The 17433-nt window shown below is 39.7% G+C and overlaps 1 protein-coding gene across 6 annotated transcripts in view; it reads left to right on the top strand.

Moving 5' to 3' along the window:
- The first annotated feature begins 2249 nt into the window (after positions 1 to 2249).
- HELZ (helicase with zinc finger) overlaps positions 2250 to 17433 on the top strand; it is a 169778-nt gene continuing 154594 nt past the window's right edge. For 2 of the 6 annotated variants that reach the window (XM_081317976.1, XM_081317978.1), the window contains exons 1-2: positions 2250 to 2290; positions 2770 to 2928. Coding sequence is in view for 2 of the 6 variants with exons in the window: in XM_081317974.1 (XP_081174100.1) it covers positions 2883 to 2924 (42 nt within the window). In the remaining 4 variants the exon portion in view is untranslated. Of the gene's footprint in view, positions 2291 to 2510; positions 2929 to 17433 lie in introns of those variants that run through there. The other 4 variants (XM_081317977.1, XM_081317979.1, XM_081317974.1 and 1 more) reach the window with 3 other exon arrangements.

Genomic DNA, 17433 nt, shown 5'->3' on the forward strand with positions numbered 1-17433 from the left:
CCACGCCCACCCTGGCCATACCCACCCGGCCCCCTGAGGGCAACCGCAATGCTGATGCGGCCCTCAATGAAATTGAGTTTGACACCCCTGCTCTAATCCTTTTTAGATATTTTCAAATAATTTTATTTTTCTTTTGTCTTAATTGTGATCTTTGGGTTTTATTTGCTGGTCTAGGACCAAATATTTATTTGATTTGAAGAAATTGGCACAATGACATCATATCTGCCATCTTAATGACTTGGACCCAATGCCTATAGTGAAAAAACTGACTATGATCATTTTTCATACTTATGACCATTGCAGCATCCCCATGTTACATGATCAAAATTTGGATGTTTGGCAACTGGCTCATATTTATGATGATTGCAGTGTCCTGGGATCATGTGATCACCTTTTGCAGCCTTCTGACAAGCAAACTCAATGGAGAAGCCAGATTCACTTTACAACCGTGTTATTAACAACTGCAGTGATTCATTTAACATCTGTGGCAAGAAAGGTCGTAAAGAAAAGGTCGTAAAATGGGGCAAAACTCACTTAGCAATTATCTTGCTTAGCAACAAAAATCATGGGATGAATTATAGTTGTAAATTGAGGACTACCTGTATTTGTTCCAGACACTGAAGGCTTCTTAGTGACAACTGCACTACCAGTTTTATAATTCAGTGAAAATGTGAAAGAAAGGTAAATCTATTCAGAAACCTCAGAAAGTGCTTACATGAGAAAAAAGTAACAGGAAATGATTGCAGATACTGTTCTTGGTTTTAGATCTGCAACACCATAAATGTAAAAAATAAACTATACATTTGTGTAAAAGTATCAATAAATAAACAAATGCACCAACTCTTCACTTGCAGGAAACTGCATGACATCTAAGAGATTGAGTGACAAATTAGATTAAGTGATATGACTGACATGCTGTTTGCCTTTAAGAATTTGTTATCCTTGGAAAGCTGGAGAAAAATAGCTGGAGGTTAGTTTTTCAGAGCGGCAGGTATTTGCTACTTAGCTGTATTATCTGATATATCACTCGATGAAAACTCGTTTTAGTACCATCAACTAGAACTACTTTTAATTCCTAGATGCAGCATAGTGCAATAAAAATTTATAAATAGAAAAAAACCCACATTTAAGTCAGGCAGGATGACTTAATTGCTATTTCCAATTTATATGAATCAGTCACAAGATGGTTGCAATTTCTAAGCCCAAATTTCTCAGAATTGATTACATTTTGAAAAATAATGTTATTTATTAATAATTTAATTAATGTGCAAATCTACTTGTTCCTCTTAGGGAAGGGAGGTCAAGATTGATATTGAGCAGCTCTGCAGCCAGCCACATTTTGCTCGGTAGGCTGCTCAGGCGTTGATCCTTTCTGCCCAAATGCAGGTGGTACTCAACTTACAACCACAATTTAGACCCAAATTTCTGTTGTTAAGTGAGGCATTTGTTAAGTACGTTTTTTGCCCCGTTTTACGACCTTTCTGGCAGGTTAAGTGAATAACTGCAGTTGATAAGTTAGATGACCTGTTGTTGAGTAAATCCGGCTTCCCCCATTGACTTTGCCGGTCAGTAGGTCGCAAAAATTGATCCCCATGACCTTAGGACACGGCAACCGTCATAAATATGAACCACTTGCCAAGTATCTGAATTTTGATCCTGGGACCCTGAGGATGCTGCAAAGGTCGCAACTGTGAAAAAACGGTCACGAGTCACTTTTTTTCCCCCAGGCTCGCTGTAACTTTAAACCAGGGGTCTTCAAACTTGGCCCTTTTATGACTTGTGGACTTCAACTCCCAGAATTCCTCAGCCAGCGTGTCTGGCTGAGGAATTCTGGGAATTGAAGTCCACAAGTCATAAAAGGGCCAAGTTTGAAGACCCCTGCTTTAAACGGTCGCTGAAGGAGAGGATGTAAGTCGAGGACTACCCGTACATCAAAAACAAGCGATTTTAAAAACCGTGTAGAAACCGCCGATTCCCCAGCCTACCAACCGTCTTGCCTTCCCTCTCATTGCCCCCCCCGTCCCCCCACCGCACTGCTCGAGGCAAACCACCCGACCTCCCGCCGCCTTTTCGCTCTTCGCCAAAGAGATGGGAAGGCTTTCCTCGCTTCGAGTTTTTCTTTCGCTCCGATCCGGGCGCGCGAGGGGAGGAGGCGGGAGGGGGGAACGAGGAAGGAGGCGGTGAGGAGAGAGAGAGAGAGAGAGAGAGAGAGAGGAAGACACTTTTTACCCACAATGCTTTGGGAGGACGTTGACAAGTGGATCCAAGATGGCGTAGAAAGTAATGACAGGTAAGTCGGGACTTCCCTATTTGCTGGCTAGGAAAAACGGAGAGGCGAGGGGGGGGGGGTCTCCGCCGGGGATTGGGACGGGTAAGAAGCCCCCGAAGCCGCCTGGGAAAGCGCGGGGTCCCGCGGGGTGAGGGGAAGGCTTCGGTCCTCGGCGGAGCGCGAACGGGGCTGGCCGGAGAGGGCCCTGTGCCTGCGGAGGGGCCTGCAAGAAGTCGAAGTCCGGAGGGGGGGGGGCTGTTTACGCCGAAGCTCCGGCCGGGGTCCTTGGCCACGGAACTGCTTCGTGGGGCGGAGAGGTAGAGCGGGGTCGGTCGGTTGCGAAGGAAGGCGGATTCCGGGTCCTTCACTGGCAGGCGAGCGATACCTTCAAGGCTTCGGAGGCGAGAGGCGCAAAACCCACCCTGGAGGCTGGGCTCTGTGTGTGTATTTCTGATTTCTTTCCCCCCCTTTTTTCCCCCTCTTTTTTTTTTTTTTTGAAGCGAAGTCTGAGACTTAGCTTTTTACAGGGCGGGGGTAGGAAAAGCGAATTCCTCGAGAATCGTCTGGGCTTTTGTGAAAGGCTTAGCAACCAACAACTCTTTAACGTTTATAAATGGAAAGATCCCCTTCCCTCTCGCCACCCAGAAGCGGTCACGTAGGTATTTGTTACCCATTCTATGAAGCGGCACTTCTTGGTTTCCTGAAGTTGGAAGTAAATTATGAATACGGAATTTTTTGTTTTGTTTTGTTTTGTTTTGTTGTTTTTCTTCGGCTCGAACATTTGGGAGCCATGGCTTGAGTTGTGAAGGGAAATGCTCAGATACTGGTGATCACGAGCTTTAGAATGAATTCCTTTTTAGGGTCCTTAAAGCAAGATATCTGAAAAAGTTAATGTTTAAAAGCAATTGCAAAAACAGAGCATGATACTGTAGTTAATTGCATAGGGAATAAGAAAAGAATGTATCCTGTTGTTTTCATATTTAGTGTGTATAATAAATATAAAAACCATATACTTTTGTATCAGTGTTTTGATTGAAATATCAATGTGCATATTTGTGCAGGTATGTGCTTGTATATCAATATTTTAAATATGTTGATGAAAATACACGTGCAACAAAAATGTCTTAAAAATCAGTTTTCTTATTGGAATTTGTCTTTTGGGCATGGTTTTAGAAGCATCTAGTTTCACAATATGTAGAGGGATTTTTTGTGTACAAACATAACTTCTTCTGCAAAACAATTTATAAGTAGCAATTAAGTTTCATTAAGATGAGATTATAATTGTAGAACTAAATCTTGAGAGAATAGGCATCCATACTGCAATCAAATAAGAGGAAATGACCTTAATGTTTGCAACTCAACAATATGGTTGATATAATTTAGTCTTTCACAGCAAATACCACACAGACTGGTGGTACTTAAACATATGATTGTGTAAGTTTTCATGGATCTTAACCTAAGTCATCAGATTCATGGATTGATTGAAACCTGCACTAAAGAAACTGTAAGGATTTAAGCATTATCTTTTCAACCTGTTCAGTTATGATTTAAATCAGAAGATTTTTCCAGACTTTTTTCCAGCATAAATAAAATAAAAAATACAGTTTTATTAAGGCTGCCGTTCCCGCTTAACTGAGAATACATAACAATTAATTTAATCTGAGTAAATGTGTATAGGATTATAATGTAATTATTGTTTGGAAATGATAGCTTTTTTAATTAAAAGGAAATGCAAAGACATAGAAAAAAGTATATGTCACATTATTCCACTAGTACAATTTAAAATTATAAGACATCTATGGGGAATAGTGTGTGAGTGTGTGTTTGTGTGTGTAATTCCTAAAATAAGTATCTTGTATTAGAAGAGAGAAAGGGCTTAAAACTTTGGTTATTTTGAATTTGCTCATAACAGGTATAGAATTTTAAGAAGATGTAAGCTTAAAACGCTAACAAAATTTAAAATTCCAAAATTAAAACTGAGGAGACTAGTAGTGAGATTATGTTTCTGTGGTAAATTATGGTCTGTTTTCAGGTCATTTAGTGCAATTCAACTTTTTTCTCTGTTATTTATAGCTGGTGATCAAATATTTTCTGTGACCTAATGTTTGATAATGATCGTAGTACTGCTAATACATTTTATAAATCTAAAGCCTTTACATTTTCAAATCTTGGTTGTATAAACAAAATATCTTACTTGTCATTTTTCTAGATACAAATGTGTTAAATTAATGGAGAAAAAATGCAATAAGGCAACAAATTCAAATACAGTGAAAGAGAATCACTGTCATATAGTTGTGGAACTTCAAATTGTCTAGAAGGTGGCATCAGATTGCGGCTGAATATATTAATATTGATTTAATTCAGATGATTGGTGTAAGGATTTTGAGAGAATATATAACATTCATTCATTCATGAGGTTTTTGCACACACACGGAAGTGTTTTGCAAGTGCTAAATATTTTATTACCTGTTCTTTTCTTCAACGTAAGAAAATACAGGACCATTTTAAGAGATGCCACTTCTACTATTTATTTATTTAGAGATTTATATCCTGCCTTTCGTGCCTCAGGCTCTTCCATCTCACTCACCCACCTCTGCCATTGCAGTAAGAATGTGAGGTGGGTTGGGCTGAGAGTAATCTGACTGCAGTTACTCAATAAACTTACCAGGAAGATCTCTTGTTTGCGTTAACAATAAGTTCTGAATACATCTCAAAAAAGAAAAAGAAAACGAGGCTCAAACATTTTATGAAAATATGTTTACTTTGAAAGAATTAAAAAGTACTAAATGCCCAGCTTTTAACTTGTGAATTCCCACAGAGACAGTGTGTTCTGTTTATTACAAAGAGCAGTTTATACAGAATGATAATTTTTAAGTTGTTATCCCTTGGTTATTAATTTCATGGGATTTCTGAGTAAACTAAAGCTACAACTTTAAATCCACTTACTGCTATGCTCACATGGTTAGATTCATCCTAAGTAATATATCACAGCTGAGAAACCATATTATCTGAGTTAAAACAGGATACTAGGCCAAAATCAAATCATATCTGATGTCCTTGCTGGTAAGAAATAAACCATAGAATATATAGCAAGGACTACTTCTATTTAAGTGTTGTGTATCTCGGACTCCTCTTTTTAAAGAAAGGAGTATCTAATCTAAGTTTTCCAATTAAAATAAGGCATATGATGGTCATCACTCAGCTTGAATATAACTTACCTACTAAATCCCTGTTTCAGATTTAGTAATTATAATTATAATATGAAAGAAAACATTTCTAATGTATAATAATATTTAAAGCTCATATTTTTCTAGTTTTAGAAATGTTAAAATGGAATCTAAATACAGTTATTTTGCTGAAAACATTGTTTTCATCAGTCATGAGAGCGATGAATCTATTTTTAATATTATATAGTATCTCCTTAATTCAAGTGATTGTGGTAGAATCACAAACATATCGGTCCATGGCAAATATTTTATCCTGAAATGTTACTAGTGAAGAGTTTATTTTACTTAACCAATCAGGGTTAATTGACTTAATACTTTTATGAGTCCTCAGTGAGAAATATGTAGAGTGTAGTGTTGTAAAACCCACACATTTTATATCATTTTTAGCACCTATGTATCTCCAGTCGCTTCCTAACATAAATGTTTGCCTGCTGTTAGTGTACGTGTTCACTTTTAATTACAGGTTTGCCTATCCTGTAAAAATTTTTAGCCAGTGTTTCACTACTGGGCATATTTAAGAACTGTAGTTACATACTTTTGCCATGTCTTATTGTAAATCTCCTATGGAGGAACCTGATTGTGTGCCATAAAGTAGGGGTCCCCAACCCCCAGTCCGTGGCCCAGTGTTGGGCTGCAGCTTGTTGAGAACCAGGCTGCGGAAGTGGTAGGTGAGCATGCACGCATACATAAAGCTGCATTTATGAAAGTGGCATGCACACGCAGCCATCCTCCCCCCCACCCCACTGTGATCACCATCGGTCTGCTGAGCTGGAAAGGTTGCCGACCACTGCTAGGAAGTAGCCAACCTTCTTTTACTTATATTGCCTTTAATTGTGTCACTAAGCAATATTCCTCCTAATGTATAGTTCTTTGTAACTGTATTCAGCACCCCAAAATAACAGAAACTCATCTAATTTTGTTGGTTGGGAAATATAGCTGTGTTATCATCAGTGTATTTCTTTTCTCCCATATCATTTTAGTGACCACAATAAGGAGGAAAAAATGCAGCATTTTTTTAAAAAAAATTATTTACAGTTGCTCACTTTTATATTCCTTGAGTAACACATAAGAAGTTCACCTACATTTGACTAGCGACTCATGGTGTATCTGCACTTGAAATAATCTTTTATGGAAAGCCTCAGAAGGGCTATTCCAATTTTAATGTTTTCTCTTAGGATGTTATTTATTACTTGTAGCTTTTTAGGGAAATGTCTAACTGCTATGCTTTAATCACAGTTTGTAAGTGTGGATTGCTTAGTGATTATTTTGCCCAGCTCATGGTCCAGATGTTGGTCCTAATAGCCTGTATTGATGGTTAATGTATCTTTAGGCAGCAGCTGTTTTTTTAGTAAAAGCTAAGGATTAGAAGTGGCAGAGGTGGTCATATAGCATCATCATCACATGATCATCATCCTCATCCTCATCTGTCTGCTCCTTTCTGGAGTTTTGTTCTGAAAAGACACAGGCAGGGATAGGATTATTCTCCGTTTTATATTGTGTGGATCTGCTGTTTTGAAAATAATAATAATAGTAATAACAATTCAGTTCAAGTTTATTATAGCCCTAAGGCCAGATACAAGCAAAATATTGAATAAAAGAGGTATTGCATTCTTGCAGATACATGTATGTGTGTTATAAGAGAAACAATAAGTATAAAATAATTAAGGGGTCTAAAATAATTAAGAACATAGTTACTAAAATAAATCCAAATAAAATAGCAAATTCCAATCCTAAGTAATGGTATGGCATACAGGTAGTCCTCAACCACAATTGAGCCCAAAGCAAGACAGTTGCCAAGTGAGTTTTGTACTATTTTACGACCTTCCTTGCCACAGCTGTCAAGTGAATCACTGCAGTTGTTAAGCTAGTAACATGGTTGCTAAGTGAATCTGGACTCCCCATTGACTTTGCTTGCCAGAAGCTTGCAAAAGGTGATCACTTGACCCCGGGACACTGCAACCATCACAAATACATGGCAATTGCCAAGTGTCTGAATTTTGATCACGAGACCATGGGGATGCTATAATGGTTGTGAGTGTGAAAAATGGTCCTAAGTCACTTTTTTCAGTGTTGTTATTTCAAACGGTCAATAAATGAATGGTTATAAGTCAAGGACTACCTGTATCGTAAAAATGGTAGCATAGAACTGAGCGACTTGAGAGGTTATTTTCAAGTCCTTGTCTGAGAGTAGTGGCATTTCATAGCACCTGGACATTTTTTCAGGACATCTGACTCTACCTGGTCATTTTTTGAAAAAAAATGCTTTTTTTGAAAGTAATAATTCTAAAAATCCAGGAAATGCTCACCAGTTGGCATACTGAACAGAAGGTGAGAGGCTTGGAAAGCCAAAGCCAGCTTTGATTTGCTATGTTATATAAGACATTTATTTATTATTTATTTATTAATTTAATTTATATACCGCCCTTCTCTCAAGAGACTCAGGGCGGTTAACAGGGCAATACATAAAAACAGGTACAAAAAATTAAAATTATTAAAACATGATTAAACAGTGCCCATAATAATACAAATTTAAAATTAAAATCATAGTAACAATCCCACCCCGTCCCATCAGGCCAGGCCCGCTTCGTTAAAGAGATGGGTTTTAAGGTCGCGCCGGAAGGAGCGGAGATCGGGCGCGAGCGGAGACATGTTTGCTCATTTACTCCCTTAACCATAGTTAATGCAAAACCATGTAAAAGTGATCTTAGAATGGTAGGAATGTGAACTTTACTAATCAAGGTATGGCTGAGAGTACATTCTGAGTTTCTTCTATATCTAATATTTTTTTTCCCTTTTAAAAATGGGAAAAAATCAATCTTCCTCTATTTAGGTAAATAGAAAACCATTAAACAAAACCAGCAATGTACAGTTTTAGAATAACATTACAGCTTATATTTACTCCCCTAACATATATAAAAACCATGATAAGCATTTACCTTTGACCAGGTCCTACTGACAGACATTCTGGAGTTGTGGAGAGATTTTTCACCTAATGTTTAGACTAAAATTTAATGTCTAGTCTCTGTCCCATAATTGGTTACTCAAGGCTGAGGTTTCTTGAATTATAGTATTTTCTCTGAGAATTAATATCTGCAAAAAAGGAAAAAAACCAACCATGTTTTTATCTACCTTTGGAATAGAAAAATCTTTGTGAACTAATGTGTGGCCTCATGGTCATATTCTAACATACTTGCTGCTTTGTTCTGAAGATAATGAATATAAGAAAAATTCTCCTGAATCAAGCCAAAGGCCTATTTAATTCACCTTTTTATGTCCTACAGCAGGGGTGCCAAACTGCCGGCCCGTGGGCTGGTCGCATCATGCAGAGCCCGCACCCACCCCAGCTCTGGCAGTGTGAAAAAAGTCATGATACGTCATAACACGTCACGTGACACGGCGAGTTTGACACCCGTGTCCTACAGTGACTAACTAAAAAGAATTCCTTTTCCATTGTTGTTCCCAACAGTATTTAAGGTATGAGGCCTTGTGCAGCTATATGGTTATCCTTCTCTCTAATACATTGTTAAGTTGCAAAGAACTTGGTCAGTATCTTTGTTTTAATGTTCATTGTGTGCATTGACTACGGCAGATACTACTACTTTTACCTGTTACCTTAAAGCAGTAACAGTAAAGGCAGCATGGAAAAGAGAGCATTGCATGCTATTTTTTAACATTGGTGAAATTCATGTCTTTTTATTGGCCAAGTAAGGGATCTACAGAATAAAAGGTGAAGGTTTCCCTGTCAGTTGTGTCTGACTCTAGGGCACATTGCTCATCTCCTTTTCCTAGCCAAGGGAGCCAGCGTTGTCTGAAGATGCTTCCGTGGTCATGTGGCATGGCTATATGCCAAAGGAGCACGGAATGCTGTTACCTCCCACCAAAGGGGTACCTATTAATCTACTTGCATTTATATGCTTCTGTGGTGGCGAACCCATAGGTGGCACGCAGAGCCCTCTCTGTAGGCACGCATGCCGTCGTCCTAGTCCTAGGCATTCAGCTGGGTTTTATAAAACCTTTTTGCTTTTGGCCTCCGCCGCCGTGTGCAAAAAAAAAAGGTTCAATCAATCAATTTCAACTTCTCATGGGGAAAAAAAAGATCTCGCAAAGTTGGAATTGATTGAACTTTTTAGTCACACCCAGTCTGCCGTTACCAGTGCAGCCACGCCCACCCAATGGGCCATGCCCACCCAATGGGCCACGCCCACCCAATGGGCCACGCCCACCCGGCACCCGACGATACATAAGTGGGTTTTGGGTTGCCATTTGGGCACTCGGTCTCTAAAAGGTTCGCCATCACTGATATGCTTTCAAACTGCTAGGTGGGCAGGAGCTGGGGCAAGTCACGGGAGCTTACCCAGATGCGTACAGCTTGAGTCTTGAACCTGGGCTGTCAGCTCTCCAGCTGACAAGCTCAGCATGTTTACACACAAACCAATAATTACTTAAATGGAATTTGTATGCGAATGCTCTAGAGTAGGTTAAAACCTATTGGGTTAGAAAGGAAAGCTGTCTATTTAGTAAATAAATACATTTACAGGGAGCAAAAGAATTACAATTGAACACTTACGTTTTAACGGCCTTTGATTGATTAAAAAACATAATGCAAATGCATTATTTCATTTCACACATGAGGGAGAGAGGCTTAGCTCAAAATTTCCCTAAGTGATACAAGTAAAAATATTTATCACACTGTTTACGTGGTTGGTTCATATCACTCCAGTCTGGTGCATCTTATGTCTGAGCTTGGGCTAGGGCTTTTTTTCTTTCTCCCCCCTCCCCCAGGTAAAAATGTGGTGCAGCTTTTAAGCAGATGGATGTTACTACCCCCTGCTGTAGAGTTTTTCAGAATTCATGATGACTGTAATGGAATATTTATTCACAAGATTTGTAGATACAGTTTTAACACTGTGAATCAACAGTATCTGGAATCCCTATTGGGGATTTCTACTCTTTTGTCCCTGGAAATTCTTTTCTTGGGTGAGGAAGAATGGGGATGCTCCTTTCTTCAGCTCTCCTACTTTCAGAGTCCAGACCTTAAATTTTATGTGAAAAATAAAATTTCAGATTGCATTGCAACTTTATAAAGGATCTATATTCCTGAAGACATGTTTAAACAGTTCTTAATACAATTAATTAAATGGGATGCAATTAAATTAATTAAATCAATAGGATGCAATAGCTTAATAAAAATATTTTGATTTCAGAGTTAATGAATGGCACTTTGTGTAAAAATTGGGCAGGCAACCATACTGGTAAATCTTTAGTCTTTTCTGCGTAATTCCAGTTTTACACACTGGATGCTCTCTGAACTTGTATTTATTATTTTTTTGCAGATGTTTTATTACCAAACTCAGCACTGATAATATTATCTAGTTTGGTAATGAAACATATGCAAGAAAACTACCAAGCTCATAGATCATCAAGGATCTCACAACTCAATCCTGAGCTACAAATATTCTCTTCTATCAATGAAATATTATGTATTGACTAATGTTAAGTGGAGTTAACTTTCCGTATTAATACTTGCTCTTTCATTAATATAAGAGTGCCTTCTGGTTGTGGAGAAGTCTTTGATTCAACAGAGGCTCCTTGAAGGTGACTCAAATTTTTCAGCACCACCTTTGCGCTGCTCAGAGGGCCTCCAGCCTTGCAGAGGGATTTTCAGAGGATTTATAACGGGCTCACGTACTGCAGAATGCTTGTTCTGTAAGTTTTACTAGCTCCGAGAGTAGTCTTTCCTGTTTTAATACAGAAGCCCCTTGATTAATCGTCTAACAAATATATCCGAAAGCGATCAAAATCAAATCCTGCTACAAATGTTTCCAATGACGTTGTCAGAGTCACTTCTCATATTAAAAATAAATTGAACTGGCTGTTACGTAATGTTGATTTTATGTGGGCTTGCCTGTTTATGTAGGAAAAATGATTTCTAGCAGATAAAGTTTAACTGAAGGGAATAATTACAGATGTTTGCATGTCCAAAGATAGTAAGCCAGAAATTTGCTCCAGATATATGAAAATAGGTATTATTCATTATTCGGTGTGCCTACCACATTTTGTGTGCTGTTGAGATGAAAGAGCATAATTCCAAGTCTTTTAGGTACAGGTAGTTTTATGATGAGATAGTAGCTTACAAGCTTCCCAGGTAAATGGATAATCATGGATACAAGGAGTGAAAGGGGCTAATATGCTTCATCCTTCATATCCATTAATTCTTGGGTTTTTGGCTGCTTGTCAACTGCTGCTTTCTGAGATTTGATGGTTCTTCTGCGTTGTTTCTTGATGGGATGCCCGCGTTTGGTACTTTTTATATTGTTCTTAGCAATCATTTTGTTACTGATTTGGCTTCCCATTCCATTTGCTTCCGAAGTAGTAAGAGGCTCCTCCACCTTAGTGGGATCCTGAGGTTAAAAAAAATCCCTTTCCCTGATGGTATGCTTATTAAATTTTAAAGAAGTGGATAAAAATGAAATACTACACAACAACCATTTGTTTGATTAAATAGAAAAATTAAGAGGAGCTCAGTAAATAGCTGCTTCTCCTTTGCAGTCTGAGCACCTCCCCTACAATAGTATATCTTATTGATGCATGAGTTTATATATGAAGGCTCATTCCCTTATATGGGAAACTATAATCATGGAAGGTATGTACTCATTTGGACTGAATTTATATGGAAATTATCTTTCTATTGGATTTTTTTAGTTGTATAGAAAAATGGACATCCCCTCCCCCGTTCCATAGAATGTTTTATTGTGGAAGTAAAAGATTTCTATTATTACAGTTCTCTACAGGAGTACACTTTCAGATGTCTCGGGATCACAACAAAAATATTGGTGACATATGCTGGATTGCATTTTTCTTTTTATTTGTACTGTAACAGATTGAATTGCTTTTCTGGGAATAAAAATCTTCCCAATGTTTTATTAGCTCAGACTGTGCTATAAAAATTAAAGCTTGTAATTCCGTTATAGAGCATTCCATGACAAAATAATCTACTTGAAGTTTTTCACCAGCCTGAGAAAATATCTTCCAGGTATCTCTACAGCATTTTGAATAGTTTGTTAAAGTTATACTTTTGACCAGCAATCCTGATAAATCAGAAGTGGATTAGGTAGGGTTTAATGTTGCTTGTATTCTGTTATGGCACTGTTTTAAAATCTGTATTTCCAGGAATCTGAGAGTATTGGAGGCTTTGGGGGCAAAGATGGATTTCAGAGTCAGTAAAGCAATTAAATGCTTTCTCTGTTTTGTGGTTCTAAGCAGACGCAAGAAGTTTGGATGTATAGATTTCCTGCAGGGAATTAAGAAGCCATATATATCAAGAAATATTCTGTCTAACAATGTAGTACAGGGGTGTCCAACTCTATTTCACTGAGGGCTACATCAGCATTGCGGTTGCCCTCAGGGGGCCGGGTGGGCGTGGCCAGGGTGGGCGTGGCCTACTGGATGGGCATGGCTAGAGTGCATATGGCCTACTGGATGGGCGTGGCCAGCTCTACATCGTTCGCATCAAGGGTGCCTATGGGGGCCTGGGCAGGAGTGGGACAGATCTAGGGGTCTCTGGCAGAAGGAGGGTCTCTGGGCCAGGGCCAAGGCAGTGGGGGCCGTTCCCTCACTGTTTCCAGGATGGCTTCGCGGGCCACATGAAACCACTTCGCGGGCCGGATCCGGCCCCCGGGCCTTGTGTTTGACATTTCTGATGTAGTAGAATCATGCTGTCTATGTATTCTAGTCTCCAGGTTTAATTCTGGATCTTTTCTTCTCTCCTTTTTGAATCAGCTACGGTGTAACTGCTCACTTCTCAGTTTTGAGGGTTTCTGCCTTCTGTCCCTTGTTTACAATATGGCTGTCTCAAGCATAAGAATCAGATTCCTGCCTCACTGTCTTCAATTCTTACCCCATCTCTCCCTTTCTTTGTATCCTTTTCTTGACTGTGCAGTCATATAGTACAAGTTGGAACTAGTTTAATAATGAGATTGTAATTCAGACAACGAATACAACAGTAAAATGCTCAGCTAAACATTCACACACAAACTCCAGGGAAGGTGAGATCTTGTGTGGTAGCCAGGGTACTGTACCAGCCATGCCAGGGCAGCTTGAAGCAGAGAGTCCAGAGAGAAAAACCCAGGGGTTTACAGATTGCAGTCCAGAATTGTAGCTACAACAGACAAGGGGCCAGGGTTAAAAGATTGGCAGCTAATGGGAAGCAGGTCCAGATAAAAGGGGTGAGGCGGGGTAGAGAAACAAGAATGTTTTGTATCAGCCTAAGATTCAAACACAAAGGAATTCCACAAGCCAGTTTGAGTCATAAACCCTGACAAGAGAGTAAAGATACAGGAATGTAGGTCTGACTTTTGGGACTTGTTTACAGTGGACACCAAGGTCCTGGTAACTACTACTAAGTAGCTCCTTCTATGGGCACTGTTCAGTTAGGGTCATTCTCATCCTTGCCAACAGATTGCCTTTGCTTTGTCATTCAAAGTTGCCAGCAAGCCCTTTTTCTGGGTGACCCGCCAGTATCTGGCTCCATATTATTTGAGTGTGTCATCATCTGCTCCTGTTCATTGCCTCTGTTGTTGGCTTTGGATAATTGATTGCCTCCTGATGTTTGAGCCTGACAACTTGTCAGATCAGGCCCTTCAGCCTCTGCTTCAGAAGAATAGGAGCAAACCATAAAAATCTTCGCCGTCTCCCTCAGTGGAACATCTGGTTCCTACTCCTTCACATCATGGAAGACTGGGACATGTTGTGCTTTTCCTTCCATCTCCATTGTTTCATCACTTGGAGTTACCTCTTCAGCCTTCTCAGTCCCTTTCTTCTGAGGATCTGGAGGGTGCGGGTGTGTGAATTTTCATTTATTTCTTCAGTTGGAATTGGAAAGAATTTCATCTTTTTTGCCATTTTCAACTCTTTCCTCTTGACTATAGAGCTCAGTAGGGAGTGAGTGCCCATTTTTTGTGGTTGGAAATTATTTCCCTTCTATGGTCTCTTCTATCTTCTTGTCTAGAAATCTTCCTCTCTATTCCTGTTAGGGTAGATACTGTAATGTCACCTTTTACCTCTAGAAACCTGTCTCCTCCTCCTCCTCCTCCGGATTATTTTTTTAAGGCTCTATGGATATTTTTTTAATTAAAATGCTTTTCTAAAGTAATTTTTAGAGTTTGGGATTTTAAATCAAAGAACAAAATTGTTGAAAATAGATGTTGGCTTTAGAGTGTGCCTTTGAAATGTTAATTTAATTTGAAAACATTTGTATCCAGTCTTATCTTGAAGAACTTCTTTTAGGCATCTTGTAGGACAATCATAATAAAGTCATTTATCATATGAATGCAGTGACATAAATATACAAAGAGAAAAGTTCTATCCCTGTAGGAAAACGAGTGGAAGAACCTGGGGGTGGAGTCAAAAGAGCAATCAGCCTAGAATCCTTATGTAGCCACAAGCAAACAAGTCCAACTTCGCTTGAATTAAATGGATCCTTATCTAACTCCAAGCTGATGCTAATGGTTAGTTGAGAAGATTCCTGTGCATAGGTAATAATAGATAGCTAGATTAGCAATAAATCAGTTTTAATTGGACCTTCATGTGTGTGCCTGATTTTTCCTGACAATTCCCCTCCACCCTTTCTGAAAAACAGCATTTATAACATTCAGAAAGCACAGACACTTTCCTTTAAAACAGGGGTTTTCAAACTTGATCCTTTTATGACTAGTGGACTTCAACTCCCAGAATTCCTCAGCCACGATAATGAGGAGTAAAATTGGCCTTCTTTGAATGGGACCTCCAGAATGTAGAAGCAATGATCTATTTGTCTTGCTTTTCCAGACCAAACTGAACTTACTAGTGAGACATATGAAAAGAACTAGTATCAAAACACTAGGCTGGGTTGATACAGAAGGCTGCTGTTCCTCAAATATCTTGATCTCAGAGGCATCTGCAGAGGAAAGAAACAGGAAGTTGGTGGTCATCATAGCATCATCCTCCCTTTTTGTATATGTATCAATATCAACACATATACAAATGTCATCTTGCCTGTTTTTCCCCTTTACCTACAGAGTGTTTAAGGCTTTGCATATTTTAAGGCTTTAAATATTTTCAGCAGGACTTTCTTTGTGCCCAATAGCAAATTGAAAACTTACAATTGTTTCAAGAATAAAATGTTTTTAAAAACTAGTCTGTCCAAGTGCATCCTGTACTATATCCCATATTCAATGTTCTGGAGGTCATGTATAAATTAAAGCTGTCTTGATCCTTTAATGCTGGTTTGAAATTAAAAAAAATCAGAACAACTTAGAGCTAAAGAGCTTTAAAAAGTTTAGGGATTAGGTAGAAATTCTAGAGTGTGATGGTAACTGATTGCCTTAATATTTTGGCTAAAGTTCCCAATGTCTTTGGAGCAACGGAATTATTTGAAATTTTAAAATAATTTTCTGGAAATGCAAAGCACCAACATTTCTGAATAATAAGCAAACACCTGCCATTTACTTTTTAAGCTGTGCCAAACTGACGGAAATGCAAGTTATGCTTGAGGCTAATGTTTTGCAGCCATGTTAGGGGGGTATATTAAATGACTATAAAGTCTTTTACAACTCTTTGCATCTGTGCTGTGCCTTCTTTGAACAAAACATATAGGCCCGTGGTAGAGAACCTATGGCATGTGTGCCACAGGTGGCACGCAGAGGCCTCTCTGTGGGCATGTGCGCTGTCACCCCAGTCCCAGGCCTTCAGCTGGGTTTTATAAAACCTTTTCGCTTTAGGCCTGCACCGCCGTGTGCAAAAAAAAGGTTCAATCAATCAATCAATTTCAACTTTTCGTGGAAAAAAAAAAGATCTTGCAAAGTTGGAATTGATTGAACTTTTTAGTCCAACCCAGTCTGCTATTACCACCATAGCCACGCCCACCCAATTGGCCCCACCCACCCAATGGGACACGCCCACCCAGCACCCAACGATACATAAGGGTTTTGGGTTGCAGTTTGGGCACTCGGTCTCTAAAAGGTTCGCCATCACTGATATAGGCCCTTCTGTATGCCATCTTGTATGAAATGTAGCTGGCTACTAGTAGTAGAATTGCTTCCATCTCTCTCTCTCTCTCTCTCTCTCTCTCTCTCTCACACACACACACACACACACACACACACACACACACACCACTTTGCTGGAGAGTTGAGGGCATTTCTTAAAGCAGTGATGGCGAACCTTTTAGAGACCGAGTGCCAAAACCGCAACCCAAAACCCACTTATTTATCGCAAAGTGCCAGGGCCGCATCATCATTGTGGTGCCCTGGGGGGGGGCAGGGAAGCGTCTCTGAGTGCCGCTTTGGCACGCAAAAACCAGGGGTGCAAAAATGGGCCACCGTGCTGCAAGGTGCAAAAATGGCCGCCACCACACTACAGGGTGCAGATACAAGGCGCTGCACCACGCAAGTACAGGGCAGGGCTAGTTAGTATCACGCAGGCCCTAGCCCCACCCCATTTGCAGCCCCTTCCTTTTCTTCCAGTCCACCAATCGACCATGGTTGGTGACCTCTGCTCTACGACCTCTACTCGAGCTTGCTAATTGGCCGCTTCACCTCCTTTGTGCTGGATGGGGCTCCTGCTCTGGGCGGCGGTGGCAGCCTGATGGACCTGCTGCTAACGGCGGTGGCACGTGTGCCAACAGAGAGGGCTCTGAGTGCCGCCTCTGGCATGCGTGCCATAGGTTCGCCACCACTGTCTTAAGGCAAGCTATGGGAGGAGATGGGGAATGTAGTGGAAGAGAAATTCCATCACAGTATAAAAGTTTTTCTTACCAGGCTCTTCTGGTGCAAGAACCTTGATAGTAAAAACAAGCTAGCAAGGTCTTTGCTAGCAAATATTGTGTCTTCATGGGAGACATCATGCAACAGAGAGAAATGTAATATCTGTCTTTCTTTCATGTCAGTGATAAGATACTTG

This window comes from Vipera berus, assembly GCF_964194415.1.
Source record: "Vipera berus genome assembly, chromosome: 2".
NCBI lineage: Eukaryota > Metazoa > Chordata > Lepidosauria > Squamata > Viperidae > Vipera > Vipera berus.